The following is a 21,631-nucleotide window of genomic DNA, read 5'->3' as shown; positions in this document are numbered from 1 at the left end:
GAATTTTTTTTCTACTTCTTGTAAAGATACAAAGTATGCCGAAGCTTCGGTTATAAAATGTAATTATTTTTGCCAAAAAAATAATGTTGTTTGTTGGTAAAGTTGTAGTTAGTTTGGCTCCGTTGTAATCGTGCTGCCGAACAAAATTGTTTAAAATGGTTTAGGTTGAACAGTTTTATCATTTTTTTAAACAACTGACCTTAGTTTTGATAATGTGTTTTTGTGCTCAGATGTCAGCAAATGCAATAATTCGTGATAAAAACGGATTGGAATACAAGGTTATGTACACTGAAGACGAAACTACTGACAACCTTCCACTTAACGGTAAGAAATACACGGCCATTTCGGTAAAACTAAAGTTTGTGTGCTGTTTACTATTCTATTCCCAAAAAATTGTCAACATTGGTTTAAGTAAAAACAATAAACTTTGGATAAACCAAATGACCCCATTTGACCCATACGGCAAACATCTGTTTAATGTTTCATGACCGCAACAATTTAGTTATTTCTTTGTTTAAAGGCACTCAGCAATCTGTCTCGGCCACAACCGAATCTACCACCTCAACTTTCACAGAGGAATTAAACGACCAAGCCTCAATATTTGGGTATGTTGGTCGCATGTATTATAGTGCTCATTTTACATTTAACGCATCTGTTTTAAAAACTTGATTGATTGCTCTTTGACATGTAAAATGCCTAACGATTAAAGTTAGTCATTTTTGCATTACCTTTTTGCATACTTAAGTAAACGAGTATGTAAAATCGCGAACAGATACGTTTTGCGTTATGGCTGATTTATATATTGCGCTATACTGCATAAGTTTTTATCAGTATTGTCACATATTGTTCAAGAATTTGACCAGGCCTGAAGAGTTACAACTACTACGAGTATAGTTTAGCTCCCAAACAGCCTTAATGTTATAAAATGTTAACATTTTAAGTTGTATTGCATTCCTTTCTTTTGTAATAAAAAATAAGTGCATTTGTACGTTTCATAGTTACACAAAAATTACAATTGAGATTCATACCGTTAGTATTATGAAATATGTTAACATTTTAAGTTGTATTGCATTCCTTGCTTTTCTCACAAAAAAAGAATTGCATTTTTACTTAGATAGTTACACTAAATTACGAAAACTGGTCCTAAGCGTACCCTGCATCTCTTTCGCTAATGCATATATTTTTCGCTATTTAATTTATATGGCTTCCAGTAGTCTCGAAGCAGACGTGGCGGCACGTGCATGCTTCAGCTTTTGATTTGCCATCTTGTGTTCTTGTGTTTAGCGGCATGGATTTTGAGCTTTTGGGGATGCATCCGTCAGTGGGTCCAGTGTACAGGAGTGCGCACAGACGTCCGCCACACACAAGTCGCCACAACAGGCATTGAAACTTTGTGTTGCTTTGTTCAGTTTTCATGTCGTGATTTTGTTTCTAACCTTAACCAGTTTTAAGCTCAAGTTTTAACTAAGCTTATGTGTAGTATATTATATAATCACGAGTCACCAGAGACTCTGGGGGAATTTAGTATGAGGGATTGAGACAAAAAAAATCGGTGTAGCAAATATATAAGGTCAATTTTCAGCTCATTGTATGTTTTGTCATTTCTAGTTAGCTTAAGCAAACATGTAATGTGTTTTACGGCTTAACTATAGTTTTGCCTTCACACGTATGTCATGCTTGAAGGTCACCAACAAGTCACAAGAACTTATATTACTTATCACTTACCATATGATTTGTTGCTGAAACATTTTTTTACATCATTTAGTTAAAAAAATCATTGTCAATCGTTCATCATGTTATGCAAATAACTTTGATCATTACGGCTAACAATGAAACGGCCATGGAGTTTGGTGTTAGTGTTTTGGCTTCATATGCATGGTTGATTAAAAAAAAACACGAATGAGCATTCATTATTTAAATGCGTAGCAACTATCAGCGCAATTAGAATTAAATTTATGATTTTCACTGAAACTTAAAACTCCATGAATCGCCAAGCAGTTTTAGCTCAATCCCAAACTTAGGAAACACTGCGCTTTTTTCCATGTGTGATTGTGTTGATATTTGACAGAAACGACGAACAGCGGAGTGGTGGGAACGACGCGTCATACTTGAGGTCGGTACAAGCCTCTAGATCGTCTGGTACTCGGCTCATTCGCCGACGGTAAAACACCCTTTTCACATTTGCTTTGCACAGCAAAATGTTTCTACGTTTGTCACTTTTAAGTGTAAAAATTAAAGTAGTAAAACGAAGCTAAATGTAGCTGTATTACTGTCACAGTTAGAATGGTAAAATCCATGTTTTAGCTCGCTTTTTTCTGTTTTGTTTCATATATGCAAGATACTATTCAAACAAAGGTAACTTAATGTGTACTTCCTTATACCTGCTGGTACTCACACTGTATGTGTGACGCTCCTGCACCATTTTCAAAACACACCAATTTAAGGACTGACGATTATCTTAAAATCGTTAGGACTTATTGCTTTGATTTACTTTCAGGCTTAAGTATGTACACGTTAATTCTGTGAGCAATGTTAGGATTACACAAGTGTAGTTTGTAGCATAAGGACGTTAAAATTCTTTTTTTTACGCGATGAATCACTTCAACGTTTCAAATGCTGACAAGTTACCCCTTTTTATTACAATCTGTCCATTATCTGAGATACAATTGAGTCTGGTCAATCGCATAACTGATGTGCCAAATTTGTTACGGAATTACTTTTTTATGCGATTAACTGGTGGATTTTATCAAATGGTTCCTACGTTGAGGTTTACTATTCCTGTGCAATTAAGCACATCACGTGGTGAAGCGGATTTCCTTTGTAATTGTTAATAAACTATATTGTTGAAAACAGGTTAGCTGTCAGGATGGGACAATCGTCTCGTCTTCGCCCCGGGAGTCCACCAGTCGACTCTGCGACTTCCACAAATGAATCTCAGCAAGGAAGTTCAGTGACAGTTGCCACAAGTGCCACATCGACAACTACCTCGACTGCCACTGCCACCGGTGCCATCACCACACCACGTGCGTGACAGTTTTGGAACATTAAAAGTTTTTTTTAGGCTCTGTTGCAAATAGGAATTTTAAAAATAAAAGTTTCACCCGTTTATTTTCCATTACATATTTTACCTCTAACCACAAAATTTACTAAATTGTTTAAAAGGATTTGTCAAAACCAAACTCGGGTTTCGTGAACAGACCATTTACTACCAATTCATGTTTTTTTTGTAGAATATAATACGGATCCACCGATTTCTCCTACTGTTATGCAACAACTACTAGAGATGGGTTTCTGGACTCATCATATTGCCAGAGCTTATCGTGAATCCGGTAAGTAAATATATTGGACTGGAGCGTTACCAAGACAAAGAACCGATGAGACTACCCTAATACTTGTGTAAAGTCTTGCAAACATGGTAACCCTTGTTGACAGACAGGTTGGCGATATCAGATGTTTTGAAACTATTTTTCGAATCTCTTTTACGAGATGTGTATTGTGGCAAATCATTCGTACAACAAAAAGGCATATGTAAGACACCAACATTTTTAGGGATGGGCCGAGCCGAGCCAGAACCCGAGTACTCGGTACCGAGCATCGCTGTTTTTAATGCATTAAAGTGAGATGCTCGGTGCTCGATCAAACAGAACATTGGCAGTTTTGGCACATCCCTAAACATTTTAAAACATATTCTTCTACTACAACTGGGACTGATGGGATAAAATGTTATGTGTTTCATTTTTTAAGCACAAAATCGCTTCCATGTATGCTTGATTACGGATCGCAAACAATTTTGACTTTTTTTAGAACTTGGAAATCGATCACAGCAGGATTCGCGCATTAACACAGCACGCGAGATAGAAATCTTAACGTCATGGATGATTGACCATCCACTGACGGGTGACGAAGAAGACTGGGATCTATCTAACGAAGGTTTGGACGCAAGACTTTTTTCCCGAACACTTCTGTTATTTTATACCTTTTGAATGAGTGTAAACTTTTATTGGTTTTGGTCCTTGCAGCGTTTTTTGTATGTTAAAAAATACGACTAGCCCCCAAAAGGCTCGTAAATATACTTTTTTGTTGGTTTGGTATCAGGATTTTGTGGACAAATTATTCTTGGATTGCTTAACAATTTAAGAAATAACGTGTTCTTTCCCTTGCAGACAACGACGGTGAACAAACTCCTCGACCCTTGGACTTGACTCTAAATGACGTTGAAATCTCACCAGACGAGAACCAACCATTAGTGAGTCGATCTTCATGATTTTGTAAACATTTGTCATTGTCTGGAACGTGTGTGTTGTTGCTATTGGTTAAAACGACATTTCAATGTGATAATATTTGTTACTTCCCAGATGACAACAACGTCCAACGAGGAAGAAGGAAGCGAAATTACTCGAATGGTCATCGACATTTCCTCCATGAGTCGCAAGGCAAAAGGTAGTTTCCAATTTACCTTGTTTCAATTTCACACTAGTTGCCACTTCACACATACAGCTATGCAATTCTTATACAACTTGGAAAGTTTCTTATTCTTTGTAGAAGCGGCAGTAAGTGCAAGTTTGTCGTCTGGTCATTTTGGCGACCTTATCGGTATGTTCGGTTTCAACGAGCAAAACCCGCATCCGGTCAAGTTTGAATCTTCTGACCCGCTCGGCACCAAAGCGATCATGCGCAACGACGACCACGTGACACCGATCAGGCGTGAAGCGGACGAGGAGGGAGACGAAGAAACGACACTGCTGCAAAAAACTATTGGGTGAGAATGAAAAAAAAACTTTTTAGTTTGTAAGTGGATTAGGTTGTAAAAAACACTTGATCATTTGTTACGGAAACACATTTTAAAGAAACAGACGATCGATATATAGACAGATATAAATATTTGTAATCTTCGGTTAAACCGAGTTCCATTAATCCGGATCTTCGCATAATTCGGACAAAACTTAAGGTACAAATGATTTGTAATGTGGTAAGGCTTAAACTAATCGACATTGGTTAGTCCGAATTTTCGCCTAATGCGGTCAAACTTTTTCGTCCAAACGGTTCCGGATTAACCGAGGTTTACTCTACTATTAAAAACTGCAATGTTGGATGATTGTGTTGTCGGTTCACAGGACATATATTTTTATTTTTCAACCTTTTAACTTCCTTAATTAGTTTTAACCCCTGGATCAGTTTGAAGATTGTGTTTGTGTTTGTTTGAACACTACGTTGTTTTTATTATTTGTCCATGTAGCGCCTCCAGTGACGAGGAGAGGATGGATCAGGCACGTCGTCTGTACGAAGAATCACGAGTTCTAGTTTCAAGATCCATAGTTGCTCGTCTCCTTCTCATCTTGTCGGTGAACAAAGACTCACGTGACGTCATTGAGTCGCTGCAAGCCCTCGGACTAAACGATATCAAGTAAGTGAAGGAACTGAGGTTTTTGAATTGATGAGTGTTGTAATTCGTGGTCAAAGTCTTGTGTAGGAATATAGCATTTAAAAATACACGACAATCTATCTAGTTTCTACTCTTCAACTCCATGTACGAATCTGTTCTTGTCCTGTATACAATGATGGGTCCCCCTTCTTGAAGGGGACGCATATTGTTTTTGTCCGTAATTTTTCTGTCTTACGCTGGTTTGTTCCAAGCGTTTGTTCAAGAAAGTGTGCTTTAAATTTATTTTACACAGGTTAATTAGTTGTCCTAGGCTGATCTTCCTCAAGTTTGACCCCGGATGACCCAGCGGTTTAACCACAGTCCATCCAAACGTTCATACTTTAGAGTTTTATACTTTGTATAAAACTATAAAGTGATCGAAATGTGCCTGAATTGAATAGGGTGGAATTTATTAATAAATAAATAATTTCCAAAAAACTTTTAGGACGTTACTTCAGCTTATGAAACTGGCTGTTACCGGAGTTCTCACCAACATTCAACCGGATTCTTCTGCTCTCAACACTGCCAACTTCACTGCTAGGGACAAGGTTTTTGTTTATTTTCTGCCCTGTGCGTTTTGTGTATTGTACAGTTTGGTAATGTGCTGTTTAACGTCTAGGATCAGAGAGATACGGTTGGCTGCGTTTACATCACGTGTGTGCAGAACATCGTTGCTGTGCTGGCGTCCAAAGATATTGCGACTTATAACTTGCTGGTCGAAAGCTGCGTGAAAGTAAGAATCGTATATTTTTCTGAATGGATAAAACTATCATTTTCCAAAGTAACCCTTAGGGAGTAATATAGCCATTTTGTGCTGCTAATTGGCCACGGTTATATTGTATTTCCTGTAGAAAAGTTTGGAGACTGTTTACATTTGCAGAGAGTCTATGAGGCCGGCCAGTAAAAATTATACTACATGCACTTGACCATGAGCCATACTATAATTGAAGAATGGACGTCGAATCCAAATCCTAAAAAGCCTAATTACATGAAAAAAAATTATATCAACAGTTGTAGCCGTTCTCATTGAAAAGGCATACTGTTTTTATTGTTTTGTTGTCTTTGGGCATCTACCACAAGACTACATTTATCATATAAATGATTTTCTGCTAGTACCAGTTCATATAGCTGGTTTAACGTAAGGACTAACATACATGTTTTATATCAGGATTTACTATCAGCTGCTACTGGTCTGACAGCGATCGACGACAATTGTGTGGATTTCATGGTCACCAAATCATGCGCTGGTTTGCTCACACAAGCCAAACTTACTGTCGACAACAAGAAGGAATTCAACCAAGGTGCTGCAAATCGTTTTCCATTGTTTGGTTTTTGACCTGTATTAAAGCTAACCATTTTCAGTTTTCTGTAGACTTGTGTGATATAATGCCACATTTTGATGATCTTACATAATGGCATTCAACAATAGTAACATGCAATTATAGTGAATGTACCGAGTCCTAATTAAACCACGCAAAAAAGTCAAAGTTAAGAGGCAAAGACGAATAAACACTCTAACTGCCGAAAAATTAGGGCCTTTAGTGTACTGTTTTGTTTGATGTAAGAAAGCAGAATATTGGTAGGATTGATCTCGTGGCTCAACACAGGCATGTTGAGCAATACCCACGATAATAACAATAATAATAACCTTACGTAACTTGAAACCTTTCTTCCTGTGTGTTGACTGTAAATCTGGCGACAGGTTTTGTGAAGCTGCTTGATGCTCTTGCCGCTTGCTGCCTTAGTGGTCACGTGACGACCTCAGTCCGCCGCTGGGCCTTGCACCATCTATTGGCCGCTTTGTCATCAGGGATTTTAAGTGAGCGCGAGGCAGACGCCAAGGACGCTTGCTGTGGGATACCCGTCTGTCCATCGAGAAGCGTTAGAGCTCACGAAAGTGCCGTCAACAAATGTTTGTGGCATCGAAGGAAAAAGTTGCTTGCTACCACGTAAGTATATGATGGAAAGTCTTATTAAAATGCTAACCATGTAGTTTTACTTTTTTGTGTATGCTTTAGCCTTTACCATAAAATGTTGCTATGATTGTGAAGAAAGATTTAACTAAAACATGTTTGTTACTAGGGGCAACGACCTAGTTGTGCGATTGTGGAGCGCCCCGGACCCTGTGGCGTCATCAAGTGGTTGCCAACTGGAGCGTGCCTTTACCCACCAGGGTTGCCGTGACGACGAGAGATCAGTGATGCGAAACGGTTGTTGGAACGCCAGTGGAAAGTTTTTCGCCGCTTCCATCGATCACGTGGTCGAGGTCATGCCAAGTTCAGGTAAAGTAATTCTATCTGCAAAGAGACTGATTTTCTACTAAAGCTCATTATTACGAATAGGAAGCAATGCTTACAACGACCCACAGCCCCATCTAGTGACGGCGATGACGTGGCCTCAACAGCGTGGTGTGGTCGAGGGAATGCCAGGGACGGGAATTGATTCATTGTTGATCGGAAGAGGCAACGGAACTGTCGCGATTCTTGACGCATTTGACGCTTCCACGTTTCATCGTAGCGAACTGCATTGCTGCTCAAGACCTGGAGGTAAGTTTTGATTTAGTGTATGTAGCTGTGGATCGTAATGAGTACCGCTTTTGCAAACATGAAAAAAATTCAGGTATCAAAAAGTACAGTGCTTGACAGATCATGCTCGAGGTAACATGACATGATAGTTAGTTACAGTCAGTTTTTTTTTTAAGGTTTGGTTTGGGTGACCGCTAAGTAGTTTTAAGAGACCGCAAGTGTTTCATTTAAATACCAAAACATAGCCATATTTGCTTTTTTGGTATTTAAATTTTAATTTTGGGAAACCGCTGGAGAAATTTGCCGTTTCGGTCCCCCAAAACACCTTAAAAAAACACTGGTTACAATCATTATTTTAAAGCAAATAACTGTTTGCGTTAGGTACTGTCGAAAACGATAATGTTGGACGAACAGACTCACCGAATGCTTGATGAATCTTTTTAAAAATAATCAATGTTTTTCTGTGTGTACGTTTAGTAAATTTTGATCGCGGTTGCCGAGTATTATGCTGCAACAAACACCGAGTCCTCGAATGCTGGTTTAGGTCAACCTATTCCTATACATTGTATTTTTGTTTGCAGTAAGTGTCACTAGCTTGGCGTGGTTTCACGAGGAACAACCTTTCGCTATTGGCTTTGATGATGGTAAGGTGTTGCTAGCCATGCGTGACAACGAGCGTCACGTGGCCACCATTGATGCGTGTCAGTCGAAAGTTCGACATCTCGAATGGGACCCCACAGGTATGGATTTATTTTTGTAAACAAAGCAAATGTAGTTTTAACCAAAATTCTGTCCAGCTTTAAGATGCAGCATTTTTAACCTGATTTTAGGAAATATTCTGGCTGCTCAAGTCGCCGACGAACCCACCGTAAAGTTGTGGCATCTCCACGGCGACAGTTGGCATGACGACTACTCGCTCGGCCATGACGCTGTCGTCTCAACGGTGACATGGTGCAGCGCTCTGGGGAAGTCCCACAACCCGCGACTGATGCTGGCCATGTAAGTAACTTTATGGCCTTCCATACAACAACTGCGCATTTAACTGTATTATGAATCAATAGTTTAATATTAAGTGTGCCGAAAAATAAGTAACATTTTGTTGCATTTTTTGCGTTTAACGTTCCAATGTCGTTGTGAAAGCAAAGAATCCAACGGGCCTTTTTTCTACATTGCGTACTCGTATTAAGAATGGATTTCACGAATTCACTTTGCCTGTAATATTTACTTTTGCATTGCGTATTACACTTAAAATGCGATATTTTCTTTTTATCCAAAAATCATAATCCTGCTACTTTGATGCGTGATACTTTGTGACTTTTTCATGTATTTGCAACAGTGGAAGCGAGGACGGTTCTATCCACGTATGGGCGACACCTCAACCAACCGAGGACGGTGTTTGTACGGAACTGAAAAGCACAACATCTGATCCCTGTACTAACTATAAGACACAGACCTCTAGGTCATCACGCAGTGCGTCCGACGTGGCAGGTACTTAAAAGCTTCTCATATAGTCTGCTGTGTTTAAAGATTCGCTCCTGGTCGAGACACATGAGACACCGAACCATATACAAGGCTCTGTGTAAACTCTTCAGGTTGACATCGTGAGAATTTTCTCACTGCGCGAAATTCGTCACAGAACAAAATGGATTTTATTGTTTCATCCAGTTGTAATTCCTTTGTGTTTATAGTTATTTTTTCAACTTGGCTCTCCAAAATGTTTTAAAAACATTGGCATAAATGCCCATAAAATATTTGAAATGGCCACCAGTTTAACAATAGGGGATTTTGTTTTACAAAGTAAATGTTAACACAATAACATCTTTTTCAGAATCGTCAACCGCTTCTCTAGCGACCCCTATCGAGTGTGAACTAATGAAGAGTTTTCAGTCGGGCGCGGCTATCCAAACTGCAGAATTCAACCCCACCGGTTACTTGCTTGCCACTGGAGACGCAAACGGGACAGTTCGAATTTGGTCTCTCAATGTAAGTAAACTAGAACCCCTCGATAAATAAATGTATTTGTTACAATTTTTACATTGATTTGTTTGCAGGATGGGACTCTTCTGCAGAGTAGAGACAGTGAGGGGGAGGTGACCGCTGTCACGTGGATAAACGACCATTTGCTTGTGACTTCATCGTCGGAGACAAAGGACATCACCTTTTTGTCGGTATGTATGTCGTTACAGCTGTGCTCTGTTCCTTCAGTTTTGTGTTTTTAACTGTCTGAAGAAGCGATTTAAGATTTCTTACTGCATTTGGTATTGCATCACTAACTAACGTTTAAGTGCCTTTTTATGAACGATTTGTCGCCAAATTGTTTTTAAGCTGTATAAGTCGATTTATTTGCACGTTTTTGGGGTAGCAAGGTTGACAATTTTTTCCACCGCAGGTCAGTGACAATTGGTTGATTCGTAACCATCTGATCGCGAAAGCTCGCCAAACGCTTCTGCAGCGAGGTCTCGTACATTTTGATCACCTCGAGTGCTTTCAAGTTTTCTTGCGCCATTTGCCAGTCATGCTGCGCGATCAATATGAATACGAAAAGGTGAGTTTCATCCAAAATAAATGCTAAGATGCAAAACATAAACGAAAAAGAAACACTTGACCATTTTGTACCCCATTAGGCGAAGAAATGCTGATCATCTGTAATATATCGTTTAGGCATCCATAAAAACTTCGTAGCAGTTTAACATTTCTTATTTGTTTTTAATTTTTGCATTACATCTTTTTAAGATTTTTCATTCCACTTGTACATTATAAGATTTCTTCATGTCACTTAGCAATGGTATTTTATGGAGAAAACATAGTCGACACAAATTTGTGTATTATGTAAACCTCAGGCAGAACTATAAATGGCACAAAAAATGCCGAAGTGTTTCCCGTCCACTGTTTTTGCTTAGTTACACGTTTCTATTGTAGGTTAGTGTGATGAGCGGAGACCAACTGACTTTCAGTGAGTTTCTACAGAGCCTGTGTGCTCTGAGTGTTGGACTTGAACTTTGCGAGACGATTTGTTACACTGCTAAAATCCCTCCACACCATAAGGTAAAGTCATAGCTTGTAAAAATGGTAAAACACCTCCTAACAAGTTGGCCAATAGACAGACAAATAATTAACTGGGAATACTTTATGTCTAAAACCGAAGATGAACTTACATCAGCATTATAAATATATACACTGTATCTACTGTTGTTTGGAAGGTATATGATCTTAACGACAATTAATTATTAAACAAATATATTTTATGGGTTCATGTAGTAAATAAGATTATATGTATTAGACCAAGCGTAAAAACCTGTACCATTTTAACCATTTTGTTCCCAGTTTTGCTAAACCCTATTTTTCCGTAAAACACAGATATGTGATCCGGTTGAAAAACAGCCGATTGGCAACTGGTTGTGGCTCGCAAACTTCGACAAGTTATCGCGTGCAATCCTTGCCATCTCTCGTCGCACAAAGTTGTCCGAAGATTTCCGGGAAGAGTCCGATGACGTCATCGTTGGACCAGACCCAATTGTGAGTCATATCAAACGTGTTAGCAAAAAAATTGATTGGAAAAATAAGTCGTATTTGAACAATCTTTTACACTGGGCCACGATACAGATTTATAGAGTTATTTTTCAATAATGTAAAACATTGACTCTGCGTCTGACTGCCTTTAACATACGTTTAAAATCTTTAAAAATGTTAGGAAAGGTTCTTTTTCGCTCATATTTTTACACGTACATAATTTGCATCACAGGACAACTCTTTGTGGCCGGCGAAGGTCGACGAGCAGCTGGTCACGTGGTACGAGGAGCAGCCCGATGATTGGCAGATCGGTGGAAGGTGTGACGCGTATCTGTTCGGTGCCGGACGTCATGGTCAGTTGGCTGACGCAGGCAGCAGCACATTGTCCCCGTCACACGGTCCATCCTTTCAGCAAGCACAAAGTGTAAGTTAGCTATCTGTAAATGGATCGTGATAACATTTATGTGAGGTTGTAGCTACACAGTGGGCTTGCAAAAACAAATTTCGACGATTTTGTAATTTGCCCCAAGCAGGATTCATATTAGATTAGGCCATCCCAAACAAACACGAATGGGTCAGACAAACGGGCGAGACAATCTTAAACACTTTCTGATACATGTGTTAATGAAATAGCTCAACTTCAAGATGTTTCCAAATTTTGTTTGTTTTTTATAAACCTATTGATCTATACCAGTGGTTCCCAACCAGGGCCCATGGCCCCCCAGGGGGGCCACGAGCTGTGTTCCGGGGGGCCACGGGTGTAGATTCACAAGAAACACTCACTAAAAGCCATTTTCTTTTTAACTTTATTCCCTAATTCAATGGACTATTTCACATACTATTTGTCGACAGTGAGGTTTATCACAATTACGGATTCTTGGTTACTCTATTCGACCTGTTTAAAGCCGAAATTAGTACCGAATTCCAACACGAGATTGCCTTTTACATTTTTCAAGGGGGCCACAGGTCCTTCAGGGTTACTTAAAGGGGGCCACGAGGCCAAAAAGTGACTTTTAGGGGGCCACGGTTTACCAAAGGTTGGGAACCACTGATCTATACTATTAGCGACGAACAACGGCAGTAAAAATGGCAGCACCGACCAAAAAATTGTGCTAAATTTCGGTGTTTGTTGCAGATTGTATGCGGTCAGAATTGCACGTTCATCGTCTCAACTACAGGTAGCGTTTACTCGACGGGTGAGGGAAGTTATGGAAGGTTGGGTCAAGGAAACTCAGACGATCTTAACCGACTTACAATCATATCAGCATTACAAGGTAAGCTTCTATGAGCTTGTACACATTCTACATACTTACACAAACTACTTACACATAATGACTTGTTTAGGATTCGCGGTAAAGCAGCTAGCGACATCTTGTGGCAGTGACGGGCATTCGATCGCACTTACCGAGTCAGGTGAAGTTTTTTCGTGGGGTGATGGTGATTATGGGAAGTTGGGACATGGAAACAGCGACAGGCAACGAAGACCGCGACAGATTGAAGCACTTAGGGGTGAAGAAGTCGCACAGGTGGTTGGATTATATATGAACTGTTTTTATGATTTGGAATTGTGTTGCCAGTGTTCTTACAGAGCATTTTACATTAACCTTATAAATGACCTTGAGAACAAATACATTCTGAAAGTCAGGCTTCTAAAAATAAAATAGTGATATCTTGGAAAATAGCTTGAATCTATTGTATACATGCTCTCTGTTTTTGTGTAAAATAAGTACAAATGGACGATAGTAAGTGCAAATGGACGATAGTAAGTGCAAATGGACGATAGTATAGTTTTTTATGGGTTGTTTGCCTGTTAAAGAATAAGACACATATAGTTTTAAAATGTGTAAATAATTTTTTTGAGAGCGTATTTAATTGATTCTGGTAAGCATTTTCATAAAAGTGTGTTCACTTCATTGACACAATTCTGAGCAGCGATAAACTAAAAAATAATATTTTTGACACAGTCAGATTTATCGTTAAATACATTCGAAGGTTGCGTGCGGCTTTAAGCACTCGGCTGTGGTGACTTCAGACGGCAAATTGTTCACATTTGGTTACGGAGACTATGGTCGATTGGGCCACGGATCAACTGCCAATAAGAAAATACCTGAACGAGTTCGTGCTCTCGAAAATCACGTGATCAGCTCGGTGAGATATAAAATATGAATGACTTTGACTGAAGATTAACTTTTCTGGACATAAGACTTCATAGGAAATTATAGGGAAAATTTACCACAAATTTTAAGACTTTTATTTTGTTGACGTCTGTCGAAACGTTTCTACGACTTTGGTTGACAGCTATATTTTGATTGACAGTCAATCAGTATAGTTTATGAATACACTGTTGCTGCCAGGCATAACGTATGTGATGAAGGTGTTTCGTATGGGACATCGAAACGTTGGCATATTACAATAAAAAAAAAAAAAAAAACTGCCGGAAGAGCTAAAAATTCTGTTAATACAGTATAGTTTATGTTAACCTGCTGCGTGTTCTAATTGCCTTTAAAAAAAAAAACTTGTACGACCATTTCAACCAATATTTCGTTTAATTGCATAGGAATCATAAATCCCAATCCCCGCCATTCTTTGATAAAATCGTCCGCATCATCCGTTTAATTCAATAAGACATGTTTGAGAATTTATGTGATTAACACAGTGGTGGCCAACCTATGGCGCATGCGCCTAACGTGGCGCATTGCATGATTAGAAAGGGCGCATTGCCTTCTTTTGATAATCATGAAAATCAAATTAATAAACTAATAAATAAATAAAGTAAGCCAGCCCTATTAATTACATATATATATATAGTTTATCAGAGTTATATTTTACTTAATAGTTCTTATTTCTTATTACTATCCTTCTCATGCAAAAGTTGTTTCTTTCTCTTTCTCTCTATATACAAGAAGTAGTCATAGAAGGTGGGGTTACGAGACATTTAAGGCGCATCCAACACAGTATGTTAAAAAGTTGGCGAATGGTATGTAGAAGGTTGGCCACCCCTGGATTAACATGATTCGTCTGTAAATGCAATTTGACCAGTTTGGCCAACACCTGAAAGAGTTAACGTATTGTTCTTTACTATAGCTCTGTATGGTAACATTTCAACAACTTTACCAGGTCGCATGCGGTCTTAACCATACTCTTGCTCTCTCCCACGACGGGTTAACGATATGGGGATTCGGTGATGGAGATTATGGTAAACTCGGTCTTGGGTCGACCGGCGCCAAATCGACCCCGACAAAAATCGAGACACTGTGCGGGAATTACATGAAGAAAGTGGCGTGCTCGTCCCAAGCTTCTGCTGTGCTCACCTGGGACGGTAGATTGTTCATGTTTGGACAAGGTAAAACACATGTGTATTTTAGTCGGGTTAAAAGTGATTAATAAACAAACTTTGCATGTAAATGCTTGTAAATTGAGTAAGTTTATAAACCAGGGCTTTAAAAGTGTCAAAAATCAATTTTCTTTGTAACAATTTAGTTGGCTAACGTTTCTTTTTCTGGTTCAACTATTTAAAATTTGTCAAAATTCAATTTTTATGAAACACTTACACATTCACTTCGGTGTGTAAAAAAACTTTATTCAACAACTTTGTTTAACACAGCAAAGGAAATTATAAAATCGAATCGAGCAACATTGAATTGTAAAAATTTTCATTGAATTTGTTTGCTTTTTTCACAAGGAGATGTTTATTTCCAGATTAAAATCAGTTGCCATTGAATTTGTATGTTTGTTTCTTTTAATATTTAAAAAAAATATATATATTTTGCAGAGCGAATGTGTGGAAATCCTGAAACACGCCAACCATCCAGCCACCGTCCACAGCTGGTATCCGGTCTCCAATCTCGCAATATTGTCGATATTTCTATGGGCGCTGAACACACAATGGCGCTAACATCAAAACACGTCGTGTTTGTATGGGGATCGAATACTGACGGACAGGTGCTTATCCTTATTTGCTATTTTTACTACATTTTATGAATCGATGACTTTACAATATGTTAAGTCGTTTGAAAACTGCATTAGATCTTAAACAGTGCATTCAAGTCCAAGTAATCTTGTCGTTGTGCTTTTATATGTGGTTGTTTGTTTCAACCATTAATCATTCCGTTCAAAAACCTTTTTGCACGTTAGTTCATTAGCATTTAAATCAAACTAAAATATTTTCTAGTTACCTTCAATTAACCAGTCAGTCCCCAAAAAATTCACCTAGCAACACAAAGCTTGATAACTATAACTTCTTTTTTTTCAACAGCTCGGTTTAGGCCACACCAACCACATACAGGAACCAACGAAGGTTGAAGGCCTCGCTGACAAAACTATCAGACAGATTTCAGCCGGCCGTACCCATTCTGCGGCATGGACGGTGGAACCCAACAGCAAAAAGTCGCTTGTACTTGGACGTCCCGAGAAAGTTCCGTCTCAATACGATTTGCTTTCTCACCTCTCGGTTCCCGAAGCCTGGGCTCGTCTCTCCACCCTTCGCAAGTTCTCGGAACATGTGAGCGTCTCGTGGAATCTGATTGGTCTAAAGCCAAAGCAGGTAGGTTGTCTGTTTAGTTTGCCTCATATTTATTTTGATACATTTAACCGAATTTTTTACCAATGAAAAATTAGCACTTACTGGCTCACGTTTAAATTAAAACATTCAAAACCGTAGACTGCAATAACAGAAGAAGTATTGTTGACACGCACGGACAAAAATGGACAATTAACATGTATTTCCTTGCCAAGAATCATATTAATAAGTTGTTACCGTGTGGTCAGCATATTAGGCTTTAAAAGGAATAAGTGCTGTCAAAAGTATTTAACACATAAACTTATTGGAGTAATAAAGCTTTGTTCTTTTCCAAGCATGGTGCCTTTTTACAGATCAAAGAACAAGACATCTGCCTCTTCACAGCAGCAAGCCATGGTTTATCGAGCGAAACAGTCCGTTCTGTTTTGTTTCCTCGCGTGTCGAACTTGCCGATGGTGCGAGCACTTGGTGAGTGCGACTTAGCCAAAGTTATACTGACTAACTGAACTAACTAAGACGTACCGAAAATTCATACACTTATATCATATTAAAATATATAGCACATTGAACTGTGTACACAAGCAGTTAAAGGTATCATACATTGTTTGATATTTTATGAACTATATTCCGATAACAACCTTCAATTAAAGTACACCTTCGTTTACCATGTTAGATATTTATTTTACACAAAAACATTATGTTATATACAGGTAAGACGATGGTACAAGGGAAGAATTACGGACCCCAGATCACAGTTCGTCGACTTTCAGTGAGAGGAAAGAAATGTCCTCCAATATTTCATCAAATATCTTACCAGGTTTGTGCTTTGGGAAACTGTGGTATCTTTGCTGATTCTGTTTGGCGTGTCGTCTTTATTGTTGATTTAAAAGGCATTTCTATACTAATGTCTTTGTCTGTCCAATTTATAATGTAAAACAACTTCATATATCGACAAGCACGTATTACCTTACACAGGAAGAAAATTAGTGAAGAAAAAAATTGTATGCAGAAAATATTTCCGTTCTGTAATGTGGTTTTATGCTTTGCAGATTCTGAAACAGAACCCTATTGAGCTCCGCCTTCCATCACGTGCCTGGAAAGTGAAGCTGATTGGTGAAGGCGCTGATGACGCTGGGGGCGTGTTCGATGACACCATCACTGAAATGTGCCAGGTTAGGTCAAGTTCATTGATTTAAAAGACCTAATTCATTATTATTCCGTCACGTTAAAAATATTGGATTTTTTATAGGAATTGGAAAACGGAACGTTAAATATCTTGATAGCGACACCTAACGCAGGGTCGGAGACCGGACAGCATAGAGACAGGTGATCAATTGAATTATATGACCGAAATAGAATGCCTGGTTGAAAGTTGCTACCCATCGGTTCGCTATGGCTCCGAACTCCCGTATTTAAAATAAGAGCCTAATTTATAACTGTGACAAATAAAAAAGCTATTACAACCATTAGTATTTTTTACCTACAACAAATTAAACCTTTTTGTGCTTTTAGTGAGATTAGGTTAAACTAGACTCTCTCTGAGAAGTGTAAAACAAAGTAAAGTGGTTTTATTTTTAGATTTGTGTTGAGTCCATCACTGACAAATGCAGAAGAAGCTCAAGCTTTTCGATTCCTCGGTGTTTTGATGGGAGTCGCCATCAGAACGAAGAAACCTCTTGATTTGCACCTCGCTCCAATTGTGTGGAAACTTCTTGCTGGTAAACAGATTTCCTTTATTCAATTCAGCAATTTTTGTAAAAGAATATTTTTCCCAGTATAAACGTGCGCACAAGTTTTACAAATGCGACAATTCTAACATTTTTGTTTGATTACTGTAAAACAATTGTTTCCATTTTTTGTTGTCACACAGGTATGGGCGCCACGCAGCATGACGTAGAAGAAGCGGATGAGCTCTTTGTTCAGATGCTTCATGCTTTGCGGAACATCGACAGTGCAGGGGTGGACGAAACCAACTTCAGTGACGTAAGCATGCCTTTGTCTTTTTGCTTTCGTTCTAAATTATAGACTAGCCATTATCTTACAAGTGCTTTATGTTATGCCCAGTTGTGGCATCAAACAAATTTGGCGGACATGGCTTTTCAGTCTGTTATTTCCAAAAAACTAGAATACCTCCAAGGACCATATGTTATCACCAGGTGCACTAATAAGTCGAAAAAATTTGCTCATAGATGTTTTCACATAGAGTTAGGACAGGTAGCAAGATTTTACCTGTATTTAGTTTAACTCAATCTACTTTTGTCAGATTATTCCGTTGGAGTCATTCAAGGCGCAGAGTTGGGACGGTCGGTTTGTGGCTGCAGTCGCAGGTGGTGAGGGAATTCCCCTTACTTTTGCTAACCGAATCCAGTATGCTGAGCGTGCTTTACAGTTCCGCTTGCACGAGATGGATCGACAGGTGAGATTATTTAAGTTTTTTAGACCTATGCGATCTTGCTCTTTTGAATGAAGTAAATCACCGGGTTTGAAGCCTCTGTTTTAACGGGACTAGTCGCTTTGATTAATTTTATATTTTACATTTTGACAGATTGCTTGGGTGCGTGAGGGTGTTTCCCGCATTATCCCCCTGCCCCTACTTACCCTCCTCACAGCTTCCCGACTGGAGCAGCAAGTTTGTGGAATGCCCGATGTCGATTTTAATGTTCTCAGGACCAACATGAGGTTTGTGGAACCCGATAATATGTCCAATCTATAGAATTTATAAATTAACCTATTTATAGGGATTTTATAAAGTTTTCTTTTCAACCCACGATTCACGCCGTTTTATGACGGTAACTTCACATGAAAGAAATGTAACTTCACATGAAAGAAATGTAACTTCACATGAAAGAAATGTAACTTCACATGAAAGAAACGTAACTTCACATGAAAGAAATGTAACTTCACATGAAAGAAATGTAACTTCACATGAAAGAAATGTAACTTCACATGAAAGAAATGTAACTTCACATGAAAGAAATGTAACTTCACATGAAAGAAATGTAACTTCACATGAAAGAAATGTAACTTCACATGAAAGAAATGTAACTTCACATGAAAGAAATGTAACTTCACATGAAAGAAATGTAACTTCACATGAAAGAAATGTAACTTCACATGAAAGAAACGTAACTTCACATGAAAGAAATGTAACTTCACATGAAAGAAATGTAACTTCACATGAAAGAAATGTAACTTCACATGAAAGAAATGTAACTTCACATGAAAGAAATGTAACTTCACATGAAAGAAATGTAACTTCACATGAAAGAAACGTAACTTCACATGAAAGAAATGTAACTTCACATGAAAGAAATGTAACTTCACATGAAAGAAACTTGTCGCATCTTTAATCAATTTTTAGACCATAACTTAGATTAGGTGCACACTCGTAGTGTTAAGGTGGGTAGTTTATAGGCGTCCCTGAAAAAAATGTAATCATTTCACGGCCAAGCTGCAAGGAATAATTGCTGGACGAAAGCCAAAAATTTCTGGGGTCTGGATCTTCACAACTTTCCAACCTTATGTGTTCTAAATGTAACGGATTTTATTTACAACGAGTTGACGCTTGCAATGTGTGTTACTACCTTATACAGATATAGGGAAATCGGAGAGGAAAGTGAATTGGTATCGTGGCTGTGGCAAACCCTGGAAGATCTCAACCGTGAAGAGCGCGTTCTTTTTCTCAAGTTTGTTTCCGGACGGTCCCGCCTTCCTGCTTCCGCCGCCGATATGCCACAGCGATTCCAAGTGATGAAAATTGACCGGGTACGGAAAATAATTAAGTCCTTAGTTGATGGTCCTCGATTTGTGAAAGTTTTGCGAAATGCTTTTTTTGCCTTTGTTTAACCGGTGGTTTAAGTAATACCATTTAAAATACGTTAAAAATCATGAATCTAATGTTCATAAACCGTTAAATTCTGAAGTAAATTGGATTTAGGTTACGTTTTACCACAGATTTAGGAACACGTTTTTAAACTTGATATTGAAACTTAATCGGTTAATCCGGACCCATATGGACCAAAAAACTTTTTCGGATTAGGCGAAGATCCGGATTATCCGATGTTGAAGTCTTTTTTATTTAAAAAAAAATATTATTAAAAGGATTAAAAATCATTTGTACTTAAAGTTTTGTTCGAATTAGGCGAAGATCCGGATTAACCGAAGCCGGTTTAACCTACGTTAACTGTACTAACCAACGTACGTTAAAAAATCTTGACTTGTATGGCGCTAATGTCGTTCACAAACTCTAGTTGTTGGGTAAATTCTGTAGTAAATTGGATTTGGGTTACTGTTTACCACAGATTTAAGAACGCGTTTTAAACTTGGTATTAAAACGACCTATTTACCCGTAATATACAAACCTCGGTTAATCCTGACCCCAAAACCGGATTTTTTGACCGGATTTGGCGAAGTTTCTGATTACCCGAGGCCGATTTAAGTGAGCTTTACTGTACTTTTTACCTGTTTGACTTTTACTAACATAATATGATTTCGTATTTTCAAACACATATTGTGGTTTCTTTTAGCCCATCGACAGCTTGCCAACCAGTCAGACCTGTTTCTTCCAACTACGTTTACCTCCATACTCTAGTCAGGCTGTGATGGCCGAACGACTGCGATATGCCATTCGCCATTGTCGTTCAATCGACATGGACAATTATATGTTGCTTCGAAACGCCGATGATGATAACATCGACGAAATTGAACCTTAAACTGTTTTGGGTTTTGTTGAAGCGAAACGCCTTTTGCCTACGTGTAAAACGTATCAAAACTTTTTGTCGCACTTTCAGTGTTACATGCGCCGAGTTTTTTGACAGCATGAAATGTATTGCCTAATTTTTTTTCGAAAAGTTTTACATTTGAAAACAAAATTGTTAGAACGCGTTTTTCAAAATTCTGCAATTTCGTGTGCGCATTAAAAAATGCTTTCGATTTTTCAGAATCGCTCGGTTGATCTTTTGTATATTTGCACACGCGTCAAAAGCAACACAAAATAAGCGACGTTTTGTTTTTGTAATCGCACTTCATTACACGCTCCGGCGATTCGGCATCTATTTATTGTACAGTGCAGACTTCTATATCACACCACAAAACTGTGACACAAAGAAACCACGTATTGCCACGTGCTTATGGAATTGTCACTAAAACGGTGGTTCTTATGTTTTAAGTGATTACTGTTTTGTAAGGTATGTAGTTTTTTCTGTTTAGCGAGATCTCTATTTACCGCACTATACCCACATTTGTTTCCATTTTAACTTCTTGTCGTATGTCTTACAGTTTGGAGTGTGTGTGTACAGTTGTGGTCCAGTGGTGTTCGTTGGTTGGTAAATTTCTGTCTGCATGTTACGCGCAAAATGAAATACAAATGACCTAGCATAACAATTATTCAACTGGTTTCATAATGGGGTAAATAAAACATCGGCAAAAAACTACCCAAAACGATATTTTATAGGGTGTTTTGCGATATGTGGTTCATTAAGGTTTATCTTTTAACGTGTTTTGCAAGTATAAAACACAGACTTTTTAATTGGCTTTATTTACACAGTTGAAGGAAAACTAAACGTGCAAAGAGCGAAATTACATGTACGAACGTGTTGTATTAACGGAAGATTAAGGAATATTGCTGCTAGTTTTAAACAGTAATTACCAACCCAC

General features: G+C 38.4%; 1 protein-coding gene across 1 annotated transcript in view; it reads left to right on the top strand.

Annotated features, from left to right (window-relative positions):
• The window catches only part of LOC145208949 (putative E3 ubiquitin-protein ligase HERC1), a 47,917-nt gene extending 26,559 nt beyond the window's left edge, over positions 1–21,358 (top strand). The window contains exons 50-91 of the mRNA XM_080079194.1: positions 231–324; positions 521–605; positions 1,285–1,380; positions 2,069–2,161; positions 2,854–3,023; positions 3,231–3,329; positions 3,805–3,930; positions 4,164–4,246; positions 4,356–4,440; positions 4,543–4,759; positions 5,237–5,404; positions 5,868–5,970; positions 6,042–6,155; positions 6,591–6,723; positions 7,125–7,371; positions 7,505–7,704; positions 7,765–7,968; positions 8,529–8,687; positions 8,778–8,946; positions 9,284–9,435; positions 9,776–9,930; positions 9,999–10,115; positions 10,337–10,492; positions 10,867–10,992; positions 11,305–11,463; positions 11,690–11,881; positions 12,593–12,731; positions 12,802–12,983; positions 13,450–13,605; positions 14,575–14,800; positions 15,230–15,399; positions 15,713–16,000; positions 16,330–16,444; positions 16,687–16,793; positions 17,026–17,148; positions 17,226–17,302; positions 17,555–17,694; positions 17,847–17,959; positions 18,240–18,392; positions 18,522–18,655; positions 19,570–19,741; positions 20,503–21,358. Coding sequence (XP_079935320.1) covers positions 231–324; positions 521–605; positions 1,285–1,380; positions 2,069–2,161; positions 2,854–3,023; positions 3,231–3,329; positions 3,805–3,930; positions 4,164–4,246; positions 4,356–4,440; positions 4,543–4,759; positions 5,237–5,404; positions 5,868–5,970; positions 6,042–6,155; positions 6,591–6,723; positions 7,125–7,371; positions 7,505–7,704; positions 7,765–7,968; positions 8,529–8,687; positions 8,778–8,946; positions 9,284–9,435; positions 9,776–9,930; positions 9,999–10,115; positions 10,337–10,492; positions 10,867–10,992; positions 11,305–11,463; positions 11,690–11,881; positions 12,593–12,731; positions 12,802–12,983; positions 13,450–13,605; positions 14,575–14,800; positions 15,230–15,399; positions 15,713–16,000; positions 16,330–16,444; positions 16,687–16,793; positions 17,026–17,148; positions 17,226–17,302; positions 17,555–17,694; positions 17,847–17,959; positions 18,240–18,392; positions 18,522–18,655; positions 19,570–19,741; positions 20,503–20,688 — 6,183 coding nt within the window. The 3' untranslated portion in view covers positions 20,689–21,358. The remainder of the gene's footprint in view (positions 1–230; positions 325–520; positions 606–1,284; positions 1,381–2,068; positions 2,162–2,853; positions 3,024–3,230; positions 3,330–3,804; positions 3,931–4,163; positions 4,247–4,355; positions 4,441–4,542; positions 4,760–5,236; positions 5,405–5,867; positions 5,971–6,041; positions 6,156–6,590; positions 6,724–7,124; positions 7,372–7,504; positions 7,705–7,764; positions 7,969–8,528; positions 8,688–8,777; positions 8,947–9,283; positions 9,436–9,775; positions 9,931–9,998; positions 10,116–10,336; positions 10,493–10,866; positions 10,993–11,304; positions 11,464–11,689; positions 11,882–12,592; positions 12,732–12,801; positions 12,984–13,449; positions 13,606–14,574; positions 14,801–15,229; positions 15,400–15,712; positions 16,001–16,329; positions 16,445–16,686; positions 16,794–17,025; positions 17,149–17,225; positions 17,303–17,554; positions 17,695–17,846; positions 17,960–18,239; positions 18,393–18,521; positions 18,656–19,569; positions 19,742–20,502) is intronic.
• The last annotated feature ends 273 nt before the right edge of the window (positions 21,359–21,631 follow it).

This window comes from Phallusia mammillata, chromosome 1 (assembly GCF_965637545.1).
Source record: "Phallusia mammillata chromosome 1, kaPhaMamm4.hap1.1, whole genome shotgun sequence".
In the NCBI taxonomy this organism is placed as follows: domain Eukaryota; kingdom Metazoa; phylum Chordata; class Ascidiacea; order Phlebobranchia; family Ascidiidae; genus Phallusia; species Phallusia mammillata.
Note: the sequence above shows the minus strand (reverse complement) of the source record. Positions and strands in the feature narration are given on the sequence as shown.